General features: G+C 38.0%; 1 protein-coding gene across 1 annotated transcript in view; it reads right to left on the reverse strand.

The window, feature by feature from the left end:
• Positions 1–19,613, reverse strand: part of PID1 (phosphotyrosine interaction domain containing 1) — a 252,507-nt gene that overhangs the window by 125,890 nt on the left and 107,004 nt on the right. Inside the window, exon 2 of the mRNA XM_044670823.1 lies at positions 18,801–18,947. Within this exon, the coding sequence (XP_044526758.1) occupies positions 18,801–18,947 (147 nt within the window). The remainder of the gene's footprint in view (positions 1–18,800; positions 18,948–19,613) is intronic.

The following is a 19,613-nucleotide window of genomic DNA, read 5'->3' on the forward strand; positions in this document are numbered from 1 at the left end:
ATATATATATATATATGAGAATTTCATTTAGAAGAGGAGGAAAGATCATGATACACCAATCTAACAGGGGAAAAAGAAGCTCCAGGATACTACAAGACCAATACAATATCAGGAAGATTTTAGTATGGGAACAGGGTAAGCTTTTTGGAGGTCTTCTGGCACCACAGGGGAAGTTTCATATTTTAACTCATTCTGCTTGCCAATAGGTACTGCATCCAATTGTTTCTTCTCAGATAAAAAAGTGAAAATGTCCTTTAAATTACAATGCCAAAGGACAGGCCTCCAGTTGCCTTATTCTAGTTATAGTTCTGCTTCTGACCCTCAATTCACAGCGCTTTAGATTATTCCAGACTGCTCCCACAGGGAGAAATTTCATTTCAGGCACTAGTATGTAGAGTTACATTAAGCAATATAGACGTAAAATCAGGTTTTGGAGCTAGAGGGGACCTCAAAGATCAGGGTTATATCACCTTAGGTAAGCCACTTCATGGTCTCCATTTTAATATCTACAAAATGAGAACCCAAGACTAGGTGGTCACTAAGGTCCCTTCCATCTGTAAATCCATTATCCTATGATTAATAATTAAAGGTAGGTCCTAACTCTCTCAGACACCAATCTCTCCACTTTTAACTATTCCAGAAAGTGGTACCTGATCCTGTACATACCTGTAGGTTTATCACTAGCAAAAAGTGAGCAGACTATGGAGTCAGAGGTCTATGGTTCAAATCATGACTCCTGCCACTTCCTACCTGTGTGACCTTGGGCAAGTCACTTAAATTCCTCTTCTCCAAAATGAAGGATTGGACTAGAAAAAGTCTAATATGGCTTCCAGCTGTAAACCTATGATTCTAGGGTCTATGAACTCTTATGTGTGATGAAAAAACTGACAATAATGTTTTACAGGGGCTCTATTTTGCATAAGTTAAAAGAGCATTATTTGAGCTATATACACTGAAAAATCCTTCTGGTAAGATGACTATCTAGAACAGAAAGGAAGAAGAAATGGTAGAAGGCAATGGATCACTCAAAAGACATTTATTAAATGCCAACTATGTGCCAGGCACTGTGCTAATGACTAGGGACACAAAAATAGAGAAAAGACAATCCCTATGCTCAACGAATTTACAGCCTAGTAGAGAAAGGCAGGCAAGAATCTCTGGTAGTGAAGAAGCACCAACACCAAGAGGCAAGATGACCCAATAACATTCTAGAGAAAGCTAAGTGGCACAGTGGATAGAATATGGGATTGGGAGTGAGGAAGACCTGAGTTATAAAACCAGATTCAGATACTTACTAACTGTGTGATTCCAGGGCAAAACACTTAACTTCTCTCAGCCTCAGTTTCCTCATCTGTAAAATGAGGATAATAGCACCTACTTCTCAGAGCTGTTGTCAAGGTCATGTGTGATTTATATCTATATGATTTTGCCCACCAGACAATGAAAAGCACTCTCTTTGGCAGGATAAGCTGCCAGTCTTCTCATGCCAAAAAGGAGCAGCAAAAAAAAAAATCTATGTGAGAAAAGACAAAGGAAGATAACAACGACAAAAAAGATAGCATTAGCAGTTGTCAAACTAGCAATAGACAACAAAAACTAGTTATTTTGATGTAGGTAATGAAGAGACTCCAAAGGCAAGACAGCTCTGAAGTCTGTCTGCCTGTAGAGAAGAGTAGAACCAGAACAGAAGTCATAACAATGAATGTTTAACAACCCATTCCCTAAAGAAAAAAGAAGTACAAGTGATCCAATTTTAACTAATTAATATTTTAATTTATTAACATCATTTATTTATTATTTAAAATTATCAACTGACTTAATCTGTTAATTTATTAACATTTTCTGTATCACATTAAATCTAGATGGTCAAAGATAAATCAAGCTCTGATTTGTCAAATTTGTCTTTCTGAAAAGTCCAAGTTCACTCTTAAAATTTAACAGTGGCTCTTGGTGGCAGGTTAGATCTGGCTCTAGCACATTCCTGGGGACAATCCACAATACTAGTGTTATCTGCCTTTAAGGATTGTTGTGAGGCTCATAAAGTGCTTTCCAAATTCTAAAGCACTATATGGATGTCCACTGTCCTTATCTGGAGTGGTCCTCATCATTATAATTCAAGCACTTTCCTTCTCCATGTTTTCTCCTCCAGTTCCTGAAGCATTTCAGTGCTTCTGAAATATAGACAGCCTTCCTTAAGAAATAGGATCAATACTTCTTGCTTGAATATAACAATGTCCATTAATGCATTCCTACCAAACTTCCTACATATAAAAATAGCTACTGAGAGGACCAAGAAAAAATGGGCAGCCAACCTTTGCCTTTCAAAGAGTTAGTGACTGCCTCAATCAACTGATTCTTCCAGGAAAAGGCTTTTTAGTTCTATGGCCTTCCAACATAAATTGACCAAACACACTAGTAGCTCTGATCCGCTGACCTCCCTTTGACAACCTAGACCTACATTATCTCAATATTTCTTTCCAGGTTAGTTTTAACATAAAACCATACAGCAGTAGTTTGAAACCTTCAATAACCACTTAACCCACTAAATAGCAAACTTTTAACAATCAAATTCAATGAAGGCGAATACAATGAGAGCCAGAAAATACTGGAGGTCCAAAGGCTAAGTAGCAAAATCATCAGACTTAGGAAATGAGACCTCCTTGATGAAGCAAAGGATTCCTATTAGTGGGTTTATTGCATTTCCCCTAGAGTAGGGAAAATATCCCCAGAGAATAAAATGGCACTTGCATTTAACAAGATCAATAAATATGCAGTATTGTTTCTTTAATTACCAAGGCATTTCATGGGCACAGAACAATGCCTTGTAAAAGTAGGTGTCCTTCATAGCAAGTCAGGCGTGGCCTACACTGCTCATAAATAATGCCTTTGCTCAATAAATGTGAAAGGAGTAAAAAAGAAAAAAAGAAGAAGAAAAAGAAAAAGAAAAGAGCAAGATGACTATAAAGACTCCTGCCTGCTCTGTGAGTACAACAGAAAGCTTATATAACTATTATTTAATTATGGCTCAAGGATTTCAGTGAAAAGAAATGAAGAGTCCAAATCTGTAAGACAAAGCCTAGCTGCTCTTTGTTTTATCATTCCATACTACTAAATGTATTAAAAATTCTATTTCGTTCTGATCCAGAAGGAATTTAACAATACTCTCTGAGGGAAAAGAGAAGAAATGAAGATTCTGTACTGATGTCCTAGATTCCAAGTTGGGCATACTTCAACCAGCCTCATTTTTTTAAACCCTTCCCTTCCATTTTAGAATCAATACTACATATTAGTTTCAAGGCAAATGAGCAGTTAGGGGCTAGGCAATGGGAGTTAAGTGACTTGCCCACAGTCACACAGTTTGGAAATATCTGAGGACAGATTTGAACCCAGGACCTCCTGGCTTTAGGCCATCTAACTTCCCCTTGCCTCAGTTATGAATTAAATTCAAAGTCCCTACTCTGTGCTGGGCATTTTGGTAAAGCCTGAAGATAAAGATTAATATAAATAGACAAAATAGTTCCTGCCCTCAAGGAGTTTACATACTACTGGTGATATTTTGAAGAAGACTTCAAAGACTTAAATTCTATAAGTCAAGGTTACTAAATATGACCAGAGGTCTTAATAATGATCTAACTTCAGCCTACAGTAACTTAAAGCCACCTCCAAGGTCCCTAACTACTATGAGATGCTGTGACTTCAGCTCATTGTCCCACAGAATTTAAACAGATGAAACCAGACAAAAGCCAGAGAGAGATGAGGACCAAGAAAATAGGGGGATGTAAGAGAGGAAGAACAGAGAAGGGAAGGGAATGGGAGGCACCATATGCCTTTGCCCCAATTATCCATAATTGAAGCTGCCATGCTAAACCCAGAGAGGTATTTTTTTCTGGCAATGAAGCACTTAGCTATGCTAATTTCAGAAACACACACATATACTGAAGTTATTAAGAGCCACACTTGACAAGCTTCTCCTTTTTTCAGCAGAGAAATCTGAAAGGATTGTAAAGGAGAGAAATCATCGGTGAATACAACAAATGAGCCCCACAGACAACACACACAGCTTAATGGCCACAGAGGCTGCTAAACAAAAGCAAATGAAAATAAGGAGGTTTCCACCCCCAATTCAATCCCACCCCCCCTGACAGAGGAAAGCATCAGCTATCAGAGGCGCCAAAGATTTTTGTTCACCTCCTTCTTTGTGGAAGATATTTGGCTTTGAATTGATGCTACAGGGAAAGCCATCTTAGGGGATACAGACAGTCGGCAAATTATAGGAACAGCCAATGATATCTACAGACAAGAGAGCCTGCTTCATCCTATGGGAAGCCAGGACAGAGTGCCTACGGGTACCCAAAGGAAATATTTGTGTTATACCTGGCACAGGTGAGAGGAGAGATGCTCATACTAGACCCTTGTGTTCTGGAAACACTTGGAGATTTCTTTATATATATAAAGGTCTCCTTGAAAGAACACATACACAAATACACATATATATACATTATATATTACATAATTTATATACATTATATATTAGTACATATATAATATATAATGATAATATGTAATATATGATAGTACATATACTTATGAATACATATAAGTATTTTATTTATGTTCATATTCCTTACTCTACTCAAAAATTACAACTGGAATGGAATTCCTCCTCTTTACTATATATATCCCAAGAGCCTTTTATGTTGCCATAGATCCTGTGGGAGCTCATTAAAATATCGACTGAGCAGTGGATTGGGAGTAAGAAAGAGCAATCTGACTTCCAATTCTGTTGCTGATCTGCACAGGGTAGGTACTCATTAATATTTGATGAATGAATGAAAGAACCATTCATTCTCTCTTAGAGTCTATGTTAAAATCTCCTCATTTTTAAATGGGGGCACTTCTGTGCGATCCAGTATCACCAGGATGTTGTGAAGAATAAGCTATTTAGATCATAAAGAAATCACAAAATAACATGTTTGATCCCAACACCCAGCACAGTGTCTTATGCATAGTGGCCCTTTAAAAATGAATAATGAATGATAAATTGCTTTGGACTGAATTGGATTGGATTGGAGGGGCTAACTCAAGTATCATCAACCAGAGTTGCAAAAAGGGAATCTTCCTGTTTTCCCAGACTAAAACTATAGATAAAACTCCAAAGTAGACGAAAATTTGCTTTGCTGTTTCTTTCCTTCCCTTTTTGTATCCACAATGTTCTGTTCCCCCAGTGCTCTTATGTTCCTTTTATTCCATCAAAGCTTGATTTTTCCTAAAGTATGCCATTGTCAGAAATTTTCCAATCCTCCTTTCCACACCAATCAAAACTCCCACTGGCTTGGTAAGGTTGTAATCAGGTGATTATTTCATTATATAAATTTACATTCAACTTTGAATGACTAACAAGTTTAACCCACAGATGCTATTTTCATTAAAAGAGAAGCCAGTTAGCCCAAATGTATCCCTAGTTGATGGAGTACTTAAAAAATATTTTAGAGTCCAAATTATTCTTGGTCCTCTTGACCTACTCTTTGAGGATACTAAATCCCCTCCCATAAAACCCATTTTCACAGCAATTTCACAGAATCAGTTAGATGAGAGACCAAAGTTCACCTTATCTAAATCCTGCCTTAAAAACGAGTCCACTCTACGACATTCCCTAAAAAAGAGTCATTCAACAGAAGCTAAATTAAAATTTTTCTGATGAAGAGCTGTCAAGTTGCCCTTTCCATATTTGGAATTTATCATCCTTCTTCTGAAAATCTATTAATTCATTGTGTGCAGCTAGGTGGCATAGTGGATTGAGTACTGGACTTGGATTCAGGAAGATCTAGAGTCCAATCCCATCTCAGATATTTACTTAACTGTGTGATTCTGTCAGCCTGATTTTTCTCATCTGTAAAATGAGTATAAAAACATTTCCATCTCCCCAGTTCTTATGAGGCTCAAATGAGATGATAAATGTAAAATGTTTTACTCTCTTTAAAGCAGAATATAACTGATAGTTATGATGATTATTTTTGTTACTCTTAAAACTGAAGCAATACAATTCTGGAGAAAAATTTCCCTAACACACAGAGGATGGAATATATAAGAATAAAGCTTCCAAAGGTAATATGAGAGAAAGAAAATAGTGAAATACCTAGAATTAGATGTTAATGTGTGGCTTTCTCAATCAGTATGGAGCCAACAGGGCTCTTTAATATTGACTGGACAGTCCACTTTCTACTTGCCTTTGAAACTCCTGGTGTAGTCAACAGAGTGGTAGCCTTGGGGTAGGCAACATCTGGATCTGATTCCTATCTCAAACTTTTACAAGCTGTGTGACCCTGGAAAAGTCATTTAACTCTTTGGACCTCATTTGTTAAATGAAGGGATTGGACTCAATGACCTTTAAGATCCCTTCCAAATATTAAGGTATAATGCTATGAAAAGGAAAATTTTTAATGGACAACAAATATCTATGAAGCAATGAATCTAGGCATAACTACTTATTAGCAAAGAAAGATAGATGAAAACTAGATAAGGCAGGGCTCCTGTCCTCAAGGAGCTTACAGTCAAGAGGAGAATAAGATGCCAATATAGATTATTAAAAACACAATTGTATTATGTTTTTAGGAATTAACAAAGCTTTAGTGAAGTATGAAATAAAGGGTTGGATAAGCTCAAAAGAGAAAGTCTTTAATGAGGAGAGGGAAAAGAAGAGGACAAATTCCCTGAAGGAAATGGCATTTGAGGGGAGTTTTAAAAGGCAAGTAAGAATTCTTATCAGGAAAAGAAGGACAGGGAGGCATTCTTATATCTTTTGCATAAGCAAAAATATGAGTAAAGTCACATCTGTAGCTAAGAGCCAAGGATGTTGGCAGAGTATAATCTGGTTTGGTGAGCCATGTTGACTACACATAGGAAGCTAAGACTATCTGGGGGTTGGAAAGGTAGGACTGTATTCATTTGTGAAGAATCCTGAATGGCAGGAGAGAAATTTCAACTTGATTCTGCAGTTGATAGGGAGCTATTTAAGATTCCTGTACAGTGACATAAAAAGACTTGTGCTTAAAGGGGCAGCTGGGTAGCTCAGTGGAGTGAGAGTCAGGCCTAGAGACAGGAGGTCCTGGGTTCAAACCCGGCCTCAGCCACTTCCCAGCTGTGTGACCCTGGGCAAGTCACTTGACCCCCATTGCCCACCCTTACCACTCTTCCACCTATGAGACAATACACGGAAGTACAAGGGTTAAAAAAAAAAAGACTTGTGCTTAAGAAAATTATTATTTTCTTAGAAAATTATTCTGGTAGAGGTATATAGCCCAGATTGGAGAGAAGTAGAAAACAATCCAGAAAGGGGGCAGCTAGGTGGCTCAGTGATTTAAGAGTCAGACCTAAAGATGAAGGTCCTAAGTTCAAATCTGGCCTCAGAGACTTCCTAATTGTGTGATCCTTAGTGTGGCTTTTACTATTCTTCTTCCTTGGAACCAATACACAGTAATTGATTCTAACAGGGAAGGTAAAGGTTTAAAAAAAGAAAAGGAAAGAAGCCAGAAAGACAAGTTCATAGCCTATTGTGAGAATCCAACAGGTGGCACATAGCTTGCTTTTTCATAGTTGTTTGCATGCTATATTTCCCCTTTCAACTGTGAGCTCCTTGACAGCAGGAACTGTTTTGGCTTTTTTTTAAATAGGCAATGCTAGATACATACTGAATAACTAAAAAATTAAAATTAAAGAAGGAACTGAATAAATGCTCATCATCTTGACTTTAACTCTCATAGTGCAGATGAGAATAAAAAGGAGCAAGAGGAACTATAAAAGTTATATTTTAAAAGAAGGGGAGAAGAAACTAAATGAGAAAACATATTTAAGAACTTTAATGTCAGTCACCTCTTAACAATTAGCAATGATTGGTAAATGACTAAATATGAGAAGTATGAAAGAGAAGTCGAAAACAGACTCAAGAAACATGATGAGAGAAGAAAAGAAAGCAATTAAATGATACATAGTTTTCAGAGGGCAGACAGGGCAAAGACAAGCTCAAGGAAAAAAATGAATTGTCACAACAGTGAATCTTATGAGAGTTGGCCAGATTATCTCTAGAGCAGAACTGGGTACAGATGCCAGCCTAGGTAAAGAACCAACAGGTAAGGAAAGGATACATATCACCAAAAAACAGAACTAGCCTTAAGAACTGGCTGGTTAGTGTTTCTGCTCTGGCAAGGACTACATCCCACTTCCTTCAAATGATGCCCATACTACATAAATTTGAGACATGTCACCATTTTTAATTTAATTTAATCAACCCTCTCTGGACAATGTCCAGGTTATAAACTGAGAGCCTCATGTCTGCTTACCTGAAAAAAAACTAAGTGAAAAGAACCAAGGACAAGAGGAGGGGTATTGTTAGTAATGACCAATAGGTGGTATATCATCAAGTCATTCCTTGATTCTTGGAGGGTGGACCATAGGGCACTCGGTGAGCTGGGCCAAAACAAATGCCCCTTTCACATGACAAAATAATGCATTGCTCATCTTGACTATGATACACTGCCACCGCTATGCCTAATAAATCTTAAGAGAGACTGCGAAAATCAAATGGTCAGTATCTCGTTTGAATTTCCTTTAACGCCTTAACCAGAAGAGTACTCACTCCTCTGTCCCTTTTGCATGAAATTATATTGGGCACTCTATTGGAACGCAGGAGATCTGGATTCTGGGCCAATTCTATCACCAAATAATCGCATGGCTTTGGGGAAACATTGGCTTCTTCATTTTGTCAGCTGTAAAACTGGGGAGTTGGACTAAATGATCTTTGAGGTGTTTTCTTGCTTCAAAACTATTTGTCTGTTATTACCTAACATAAACTATAGAAACAAACTATACCATGGAAAACTTTCTCTTTTGTCATTAGTATTCCGGGAACATTTCAAAGTAGAGAAGGTCCTAACCCATCAACATCAGAGGCAAGGATCAATATGAAATGTATAGCCCTACTTGTCAGAGAGCATTTTTCCAGCCTCCATGATTATAGGTTTCACTTATTCCTATTGATTTCCAATTAATCTGCTGTCATTTTTCATGTTTTTAATGGCATGTTTTGGCTTGAAGGTATATAATGATTCAGGAATTCCAATCTCACCAGCATTTCATTTGGAGAATAATCTCTATACAGATGCTCAAATCATCATTTTAGAAATGTCATTTTCTCCTTACCAAGAATGGAATGTCTAACATTTTCAGTAAAAACAAGGGAAAGAACAGCCAATAAATGATGAAACACATCTGTACCTATTACAAATAGTGTTTTCAACATACCTGGGACTATAGTAGTCGTGAGGTTGGCATACAGAGAAAAGCAATTAAGAAAGAAGTCATTCTCATTTAGAAGGACATTTTCTAACCTGGGGTTATTCATTGCCATTTAAACATCCAGTCCTGGCTTGCAATCATTTGTGTCTGCTGTTTGCTGACCTTTTCATCGAAACTGAGGGGAGTAAGATTTGATTAATAACAATATTTTATTTATATAGTACTCAGCTTGCCAGAAACTCAAAGTGCTTTATAACAAAAGAAGGGGCAGGGAGTCCTTAATCTTGAAAGTAGGTGGTAAAGTATTATGATCCAATTTTAGACATAAAGAAATGTAAACACACAAAAAAAGAAAACGCTACATAGCACCAAGGAACTAAAGAAAAGACCATACAAACTGACTTCAGACCACAATTCACATATATTCGTTATCAGGGTGACGATGCCTTTATTTACTCAATGACCTACTTTAACATGAATGTACTAATGTGGATATCATGCATGAGAGGTATAGACTCCTTTGGTCTTAACAAAAGGTATTTGTGAATTTCTGTGGCTAAAACAATATTATCACCCTGTGGTCAGCTTTCCGGGGAACTTCTCTGAAATTGGATAAAATTCCATCATTAGGCTTTTCATTAGGGCAGTGAGACAGCGGGATAAAGTACCAGGCCTGGAGTCAGGAAGATTAATTTTCCTGAGTTCAAATCTGGATTCAGATACTTCCTAGTTGCTCGACCATGAGCATGTCACTTAAACCTATTTGCCTCAGTTTCCTCATCTGTAAAATGAGTTGGAGAAGGAAATGGCAAGCCACTCCAGCTTATCTGCCAAGAAAACTCCATATTGGGCCATGAAGAGTCAGATACAGCTAAAATGACTGAACAAAAACAACGAGAAGACCTGCAATGTGTATATCCTTTGAGAATTCAGGAGTCACCATAACGAAGCATCAGAGGATGACTTTCATAGAATTTACTAAGCTAACAATAACGATAATGATAATTTTGACGATGATGATGATGAAAATGAACCACATTCTATTGCCAGACATTTACTCAAGGAAGGTAAATTATTTAAAGCATCATTTTCTGTACTAACAAATACCAGGAAACCAAGTTGATGATGCTCATCAGCTGGGGAATAGCTAAAGATCTACTAATATATGCAATGTAACTTATTATGACTACTTTGGAAGAAACCATATAAAGAATACAGAAAAATACAAGATGATTCAAGTAAAGTGCTTCAAAATAAAATAAGTAGATCTGAAAAAATAATGCACCATGAAAAATGGAAATTCCAACAACAAAATTTAAAAATAATCCTGGGAGATTATAATGGCCAAGCTTGGCTCCAAAGAAGAGTTATGAAAATGTACTTTTTTCTCCTGTGGAAAGAAATGAATGGTTGTGGGTATGCAATACCCATATGATGACCTTTGTTTATTTGGCTGAACTATTTTTTTTCCTTTTTTTTCCTAACTTTTATTTCTTGTTATAAGAGATGAGTCTCTGGAAGGGTAAGCTGCATTAATATGGTAGTAATATAAAAACCAAAGATGTCTGAATCTCTATATCATTGCTAAGATTTATAATACTAATTGCCAACATTTATATAGAATTTAAGGTTTATCAAAAACACTTAAGGAAATATATTCCTTCTATTATAAGTCTAAAGACTCTTCTATCTAGCAGTCTTAGTTACGTATGAACATTTTTCATCCAATGTGGGGGGAACAGTTAGACTATAAACCCCTCTTTTAATATTTGATTGGAATCAGGGATGATGTCTCCTCTGTGAAGAACCTGACAAGCATCCATTAAACCTGCAACATCAAAGCCTGAGTTAGTCACCTGCTTAGCCTTTGACACAATTTTCCTTCTGAATTACACTGGGATAGATGGAGAGACAGCAGAAATACACTTAAGTCAGTTAGTTTCATAGCCAAGGGGAAAAACTAAAACATTAGCTATAGAAAATGAAAAGGGAATTTGACTGGAAAATATAAATGAAAACCTGATGAAGTCCACGAAAAGACAGACACAGCAGCTTGAATCCGAGGATAGCTGCCATGTAAACTGGCTTTGGGTTTTTGAAGTTATACTAATTTTCTGGTGGTTTCTGGAACTTCTACTATTCCTGCTGAACACATTAAAGCATATCACTAATGGATTTATACAGATTTAATTGACTGTTTCAGCCAACAGTTTCTATGGGTTGCCTGACCAGATCTTTGGAATTAAGTCTGTAATACTCAACCAGAGAGAAGTCTACCATGGAGAACTGGGATAATGTTTCATCTTCGGAGCTAATCCAGGAAAATAAGCAGAATAATAAACACATTTTCAAAGCAAATGAACCCTAAATTCATAAAACAAGCAAGTAAATGTTTTCAAAAAAAGATACCAAAGTTTCATAAAGAAAAGAAAGGAAAAACGGGAAACATTCTGTGTATGTGTTAAAGAAACTGGGTAGAAAAAAAAAGGAATAAAATAACTTCATGATAAATCACCTTCTCTGAGCCACCCAGAGGAAAATATTCAGAGTATTTATACAGATAGTTTACAAAACAGTGCTTAAGAACTCACTGCAAATGGAAAAAAAAAAGAAGAGAAAAGAATTATTCATACTCCCTAAGGTTCTGCTGTAGTCTCTTTTAAATGACTTTGGGTCCAAGGGACTGTGACTAGCAACAAAAGGTTTCCATTCTCTTTAGGGAGGTTGTAATTGCATATTTTTTAAAAATTCAAGTACTGGTGGTATTAGTGTTGTCTTGAAAAATATGCTTGACATCTGAGGAAGAAGTTCTGCATTCTTTGTTAGAAGCCCATCTCATAAATTTGTATACTTAGCTGCCCATCACTTCCTTAAACTGGAGAGGTTATAAAAATAACTGGAATAGGGGTATGCCCTTGTGTCCTCTGGGCGCTTCTCCTCCTGTAGGATTTGCATTCAAGAAAATATGCTCCCTCATTAACAATCCATGTGATTGTTTAGGATGCATTATTCTAAAACAATCACTCCAGCACTATAGCACAAAGTGGGAAGACCTTAGTTTCCTGGTCTATAAAAGAGACTAAATGATCTATATGGTTTCTTCCAGATCTATTTCATTCAATTCAAAAAGCATTTAGTATGTGGCTATCAGGACTGTCTACTGAGGAGAAAGAATGCAGATGAAATATGTACGAAGTAATTTTGAAGGTGTAGGTGGTGGGGAAGTTAAGCATTAATAACTGGGAAAGTCAGGATAGGCTTCCTGTAAGAGATGGCATTTGGGGTGAGCCTTGAAAAGAGAGTGGCATCCCAAGCACCAATATTCTGTGATCCTTTGGGATCATAAAAGAAAATCTTAAGAAACATCCTTGGCACAATGTGGTAGGGCTGAGAATCCACAGGACAAGACTATTGGTCCCATTTGCTTTTTATAATGGCATCTCCCTGGTCTCCTTGGTCAGCATCTTGATTCCATGGGACACTACAGATAACCAGGAGCCATCTAGGACTTGGCTTTCCCATCATCTTTTTATTTGTGGTTCTTTTGACCATTCTGTTCTGCTCAAGCATGGAAAGGAGGGATGAAGGGGAGCACAAGATTATATTACAAGTGTCAAGCAAGTGTACTCACTGAAGGGGGTGGTATGCATTTGATTTTTAGCCAGACCTTTGTTGAAAATGAAGCTCTAGTGGGGCAGCTAAGTAGCACAGTAGATAGAGCACCAAGCCTGGAGTTGGAGGACCTATGTTCAAATCTGGTCTCAGATGATTCTCAGCTGCAGGATGCTGGGCACGTCACTTATCCCCATTTGCCTAGCCTTTGCTCCTCTTCTGTCTTAGAATTAATACTGAGTGAAGACAAGAAGTAAGGAAGGAGAGGAGTAAGGAGGGGATAGAGGGAAGGAAAGTGGGGAAAAAAGGAGGGAAGGAAAGGAAGGAGTTTAGGAGCTCTTTTACCTATAATGGGAACTCATCAGGAAAAGCCCTGAGTAATGGCTTAAATCCACTAAGAGATTTGATCAGTTTACAGAGCATGGAATTTTCTCAGGAGGGAAAGCCTCCTACAGAAGTAAACTGGTTCTCTAACCTCCTATGAAAAGGTCATAGGAAAAATTTCTCTGATTAGTCCTCAGCAGCAAAAGCTATCAGCGTCCTCTTAGCAAAAATGGTAAATGCCTCCATGAGTGGCATCCCCTCCCCATCTTGTAATAAAAGTTTTTAATCTGCCTCAGTTGACTGGATTTTTCATCAAATTGATGAGGTATTCCCCTGATTAACTTCCATTACATCTCTAATATCTGAAAGGCATTGTTGAATAATGGTTAGAGTCCAAGATTTTGCATCAGGAAGGCCCTCATTTAAATCTCGCTTCAGGTACTCACTAGCTATGTGACTCTGGGGAAATCATTTCTTTTTGTTTCAATTTTCCTTACTTGTAAAATCAAGAGGTTGACCTCAAGAGTCTCCAAGGTCCCTTTCAGCTCCAAATCTATCATCCCAAGATACCTGTTGTTTAACCATAAAACAAGTTACTTCAGCTCCACAGACTTGCTTTCCCATTGATAAAATAGGAATAACGGATTCGAAGATGGCTCAGGGCTCTTCCAGCTCTGACTCCAATGAGTCTTGGACCCTTGCTTTCATGGCAGGAAAACTGAAGGAAATTTGAAATCTGTTCTGTCATCCCACACATTTAACAGTGTGTGATCCTCCAAACATTGAAATGTGCAGCAGTGGCCTCACAGAATCATGGGATTGGGAGCCGATGCAAAAAATGGAAATTCTTGGCTTGCCTCCAACAGTCTGAACAGTGTTCACAGACAATGAAGTTGAACAGTTAGTCTGACAAAGGCTCCTACAAAGCCACATGGGAAGCCCTAAAGCAGCACTCAGGAATTCACCAGTGAAAGAGAATACCGCTCTTACCCCACCCCAACACATATACACCCTTACTATCAGCAGGTCAAGTATTCAGGGATGGGGAAATCACCCAACTGACTCTGGCTGCTACTTGTCTTTGATAAAGAACAGCCTTAGAGAAATGGAAGCCTTAATTGATGATGTCTTACAATAGAGGGAGCCTATGGATAGGTAACCCCTACTCCCTCCTAAGGGGAAATGGAGGCAAGCATCCATGGAAGAAATAACCTTTGGTTTAGACTTCAAAAGACAAGAAGTGACATAATAATTGATGAAAATGTCTTATTTGCCCTTCAAGACTATGTTTCTCATGCCCAGCTCATGTCTTTGCATGTCAAAGGTTAAGTATATGCATGATAAGAAGGCAGCTAGATGATACAATGGATAGAGTGAGTGCCAAGCCTGGAATCAGAAAGACTCTTCTTCCTGAGTTCAAATCTGGCTTCAGACAATTACTAGCTGTGAGACCTTGGGCAAGTCACTTAACCGTATCTGCCTTAGTTTCTTCATCCATAAAATGAGCTGGAGAAAGAAATGAGAAACTACTCCAGTACTTTTGCCAGGAAAACTACAAATTGGGTCAGGAAGAGTCAGACTCAAGTGAAACAACCAAAAAAGTATGATAAGTCATTGGTTGGATAAAGGAATGTTAGGAATGTGAAGGTTCATAGTATTGAAGACTAGAAGGGAATCCTAGTTCTAAAAATGTCCTACTTTTGTGAGATTGAGTGAATCACTTTATAGGACCACAGATTTAGAGCTGGAAGGAGATTCTCTTTTTTTTAACCTTCTCATTCTACGGATAAAGAAATGAAAGCCCTGAGGTGTTAAACCCTTGGAAAAATAATCTGGGAAGCTTTGAATGCCCTTAATATTGGGGTTACTTGTTCAAGTCACTTAACATCCCAAGGTCTGTTTCCTCATCTGTAAAATGATGGGCTGGACTAGAAGACCTCCCTCTAAGGTCCTTTCCAGTTCTGGATCCTATGATCCTATCAGTGACGTGGCATAGCTCACAACAATAAGAATGAGTAGAGCCAGGCATCAAACCCAGGTCCCCTGAGACCCAATCCAAGGCTGTTTCTGCCATGTCACACTTCTGGTAGATCTCTAGGTCACAAAGGACTCCATCAAAGCAGCAGTTGACAGAAGCAATAGCTGATCAAATTCAGCAGCAGAGGATTGTCAGACAGAGAATTCTGCAATATTCCTACATCATTGCCACAAAAGCAGGAGAATTGCCTACAGAGGGCAAATCACCACAAATCCCAAAAGATGACTGGCAGAAGAGTTATGACTGGTATGTGACTGCCTCTACAACTCAAAAGGAAAACCTGCTATAGAAGAAAAAGGGAGGGGGTAGCAATGGCTAAGATCAGACAAAGACCAAGCTGCCTGCTGGGGGAATGGCCTAACAAATCCATTGCATCAGGATTGCTCGAGAATACCGATCAGAGCAAAACAGAAAAAAAAAAAACCCAAGGATGATCATGGAATCAGTAACATCAAGCTGAAGCCATTTTAGGCTGCTCCTCTCTCCTCCTTTTCTGCCTCCTGCCCGCCTCCTTCCAGAGAGCCACAAAGCACCCCAAATTATGCAAGAGTAACAACTTGAGAACTGTTATAGAAAAAGAAACAGCCCAGTGTGAAGGTGGGGAGGGTCATGCAGGCTTCCCTTGCAGCTGGGACATGACTACATTCTCTTCATTATTCTTAGCCATGTGGAGTAAGAAAGGGATTTCTTTCCGCAGCTGGCATTCTGTGTAACTCAAGAATCAGAGATGAAACACAGGACTCTGTTCCCTCTGAAGATTAGAAAGGGGTTGGGGGTTGTTTTTTGTGGGACGAGGATTGCTTATAATTTGGATTTTATTTGGATTTAAGAATCCTTCAAAAGTTAAAACAAACAATATTTAATTACTTTAAATAAAAACAGTTGCATTAGCCCCAAGAGTTGCTATTATTTACTTCAAGTTAAATTATTGGTATATAATCTTTTACAGACCTTTTTTATCCATAAATATTTTGATACTTAAAAGGATCAGATCATTTACAGAATGAATAAGTGCACCTCAGGACTTTTACTGACCGGAAGAATTATGAAGTTGGAAGGAACCCGCACAGACGGTCCAAGATTCGGGATTGATGGTTATCGATTTGGAGCCAAAAGGAATCTCTGAGATCCACCCAACCCCTATTGTTTTACAGACGTGCAAACCGAGACTCAATGAGTTGCCTTGCTCAAGGTCACACCAATAATAATTAGCAAAACTTGGGAGGCAAACATAGGTCATCCGAGTCCAAATTTGTCTCTCCGCTATTAAACACTGTCTCCTCTGTGTAATAGTGGTGGAGGAACTGCGAGGGAAAAGACTCAAAAGGATGTTTTAAGTTTGGTGAGAAACAGCTCGACCTCTTCTGAGATAGAAGAGACTTAGAAGGGAGAAACAGAACTGAAAGAACAATGGCTTGGGAGTCAGAAAACAGAATTAGAATCCCAAATGGTCATTTCCAACTCCTGTCACTCTCAGTAAGGGACTTCACCTTTCAGGGCTAACCTGTAAAATGAGGGGGATGGACCAAAGGACCTTAAAAAAAGCTTTCCAGATCTCTCACGTCACGAAGAAATGATCCTGGAAAGACAGTAGCTCTTGGAGTGTGTTGGACAAGTGGATATGTAAATCATCTCTTCTCTGAAAGATTTCTAGGACTGGAAATTTCATATTCTCCCTTAACAGCCCTGTCCTATGTTTCCATCCTTCTGATCAAAGAGTTCTTTATGTTGAACAACAACAATAAAAAAATGTATTAAGTGCCTGTGTGTTTGAAAAACAAAGATAAAAATGGCGTTCATTCCTCTAAGAGCAGGAAGATGGGGAAGGGAAAACATTTATGCAAGCAAATAAATATAAAGTATATGAAAAGTAAATGTGGTATAATAATATCAGGAGTTTAAAATATTTAACTGGGCTTTTTCCATACACACACACACACACACACACACACACACACACACACACACTCTTATTTTCTGTCTTAAAATCAATACTCTCAGTTCCAAGGCAGAAGAGCACTAAGGGCTAGGCAATTGGGGTTAAGTGACTTGCCCAGAGTCACACAGCCAGGAAGTGTCAGAGGTCCCATTTGAATCTAGAACCTCTCAGCTCCAGGCTTGGTTCTCTATCCATTGAACCACCTAGCTGCCCCTCTCCCACAATATCTTAAACCAATTTCCATTTTTTCAAATTGATATCGATGACAAATTGTTATTACTCCCATTTAGCTATAAATAGCCAATTAAAATCTGTCATTCTCCTCCAGATTTACCAATACTTTCCTTTTTCGTATTTTGTCCCTGAGAGGCTCTGTCACTGTCACTGAAAGTATCTTCCAGTCCATTTAAACTGTGATGGTCAAATAAGAAACCACAGTTTAATTTTAAAAACCTATTTGATGCAGTGTATAACTAAAAGATTTTTTTGCCAGCCCTTCACATTATTGCTTTTAAATATACATTAGGACTATGCAACATTCCCCTTGGGTTTCGGTCCTATGCAGCCTCAATATTACTGGGCACAGAACAATCTAATGGGAGTATCTATCCACTTTGCTAGTAAAACAGATTAGGATTCCAGCCTATAATTCTTCAAATTGGGAAAAAAAGGAAGAAGTACTTCAATGGGGAAGGAATCCATATTTCTTAAATACATCATTTTTCTTCCTCTATTATTTTTACCCCTGGCAATAACAACGTTTCTAAAAATGAACTGCGCATGAAAATATGTTTCTCTATTAAGATTATCAGTACAGTAAGGAGTAACTCAAATATAATTTTAACCAAGTCTTCATATCCTTGACTTTTTTACAAAACTTGGTGAAGTGATATTTATTTTTCCCTTTTGGCTTTAACTTCTACATTAATGTTAGTTAACAAAAATTATAGAAATAATTCAAGGCAACTCCCTTTGCCCCCAAAATTAAAAAAAATAATACATCGATTTGAAGACCTGAATTATGACATGGTAAAAAAATCTGGAATTTCGATGAAAGAAAAACAATAACATAAACTCTCATAAATCAGAACAACAAAACAGTTGGGGGATTTCTGAAACTTAATTTTAAAAATTGTTAAGGAACTCTCAAGTCCCTGGAATATACTGTATTCAGAAGGGGGAACAGAAAAGAGAAACAATATTCCTCAATTCCTAACTAGGATTTAAGTGTGGGGAACGGCCATACACTACTGGACACCTGCAATTTTAAGTCTATAGGATGAAAGCCTACTAATGATTTGTTTGGTTTCTCTGGGGGAAAGGGTTGTAAAGGTAGGGAAGAAAAGGGGAAAATAAGGACAAATGCCTAAATATGAGTAAGTCTATAAACTTCCCAATAGGAATGGCTGTAATGGTCATAACTCAAGGTTTCTTTTTATGATGGGAAATTATTTGGGATTTTCTTTTTTAAGTCAAGAATTACATAATCAGCACCTTCAGGTTAAATGTACTAGTTCCCTCTTATTTGCACCGTTATTTCATTCTCCCAATTTCGATCGATCATAGCAAACCAGCTACTTTTAATTGGTCACATACCTTGCATCCACTGTGAGTTCGAGTTTTCATCAGTGGGGTCGTGGTGCACAACTCAATGGCTTCTGGCTCATGGAAGATGACTGTGGGGAGAGGTTCTTTCCTCAGCGTTAGGACATTCAATTTAGTCTTCAACATGGTCTGAAAGTGCTGAAAAGCATGAAAATAAACCCAGCAGTGGTTAATTCTTTAGATTCCACAAATGCCAGTCAAACCTAGTAGTTAAAATTTCCATACTACTAGCTCTGTTCTAATTGTTGACTAAAAAACTTCTTGGCCAAATGTAGATGAAACAGCAATTCATGTGCCACTTTAAAAAAGGGGGGGGGGGAACCTAGTCTCACCGGTGCCACTGTAAGCCTCAAAACTTCAACTCAACTGCCACACATGGTGCCACTAGTAAGATGTTATTTCTGTTAGACATCTAACAGAATATTTCCCACTGAAATCCTGGGGGCTGGACAGGAACCATATCTGATTAGAGCAAATAAAAGGAATATCAGAATAGAGGAAGAAAGTGCAATTGAATTGTGGGGGGGGGCAGGTCTTTGTTTTTGTGGATGAGGATAGGTGAAATCCATGTAAGTCTAAAGAGAATTTAGGAAGGCAGCATGAAAGAACTCTGGATAGAAATATAGTTCTGGGCTCTTGTCCCAGCTCCATTCATCTGTGGCTTAAGGTAAGGCATGTCATTACTCTTTGAGCCTATAACCTCATTTATAAAATAAGGGTATATGGAGATAATATCTGTGATTTTCTTGGTATGAGTAACTCCCAGAGAAGAAAACTACCTCTAACAAGGCAGGTCATTACCTT

Source organism: Gracilinanus agilis, chromosome 3, assembly GCF_016433145.1.
Source record: "Gracilinanus agilis isolate LMUSP501 chromosome 3, AgileGrace, whole genome shotgun sequence".
In the NCBI taxonomy this organism is placed as follows: domain Eukaryota; kingdom Metazoa; phylum Chordata; class Mammalia; order Didelphimorphia; family Didelphidae; genus Gracilinanus; species Gracilinanus agilis.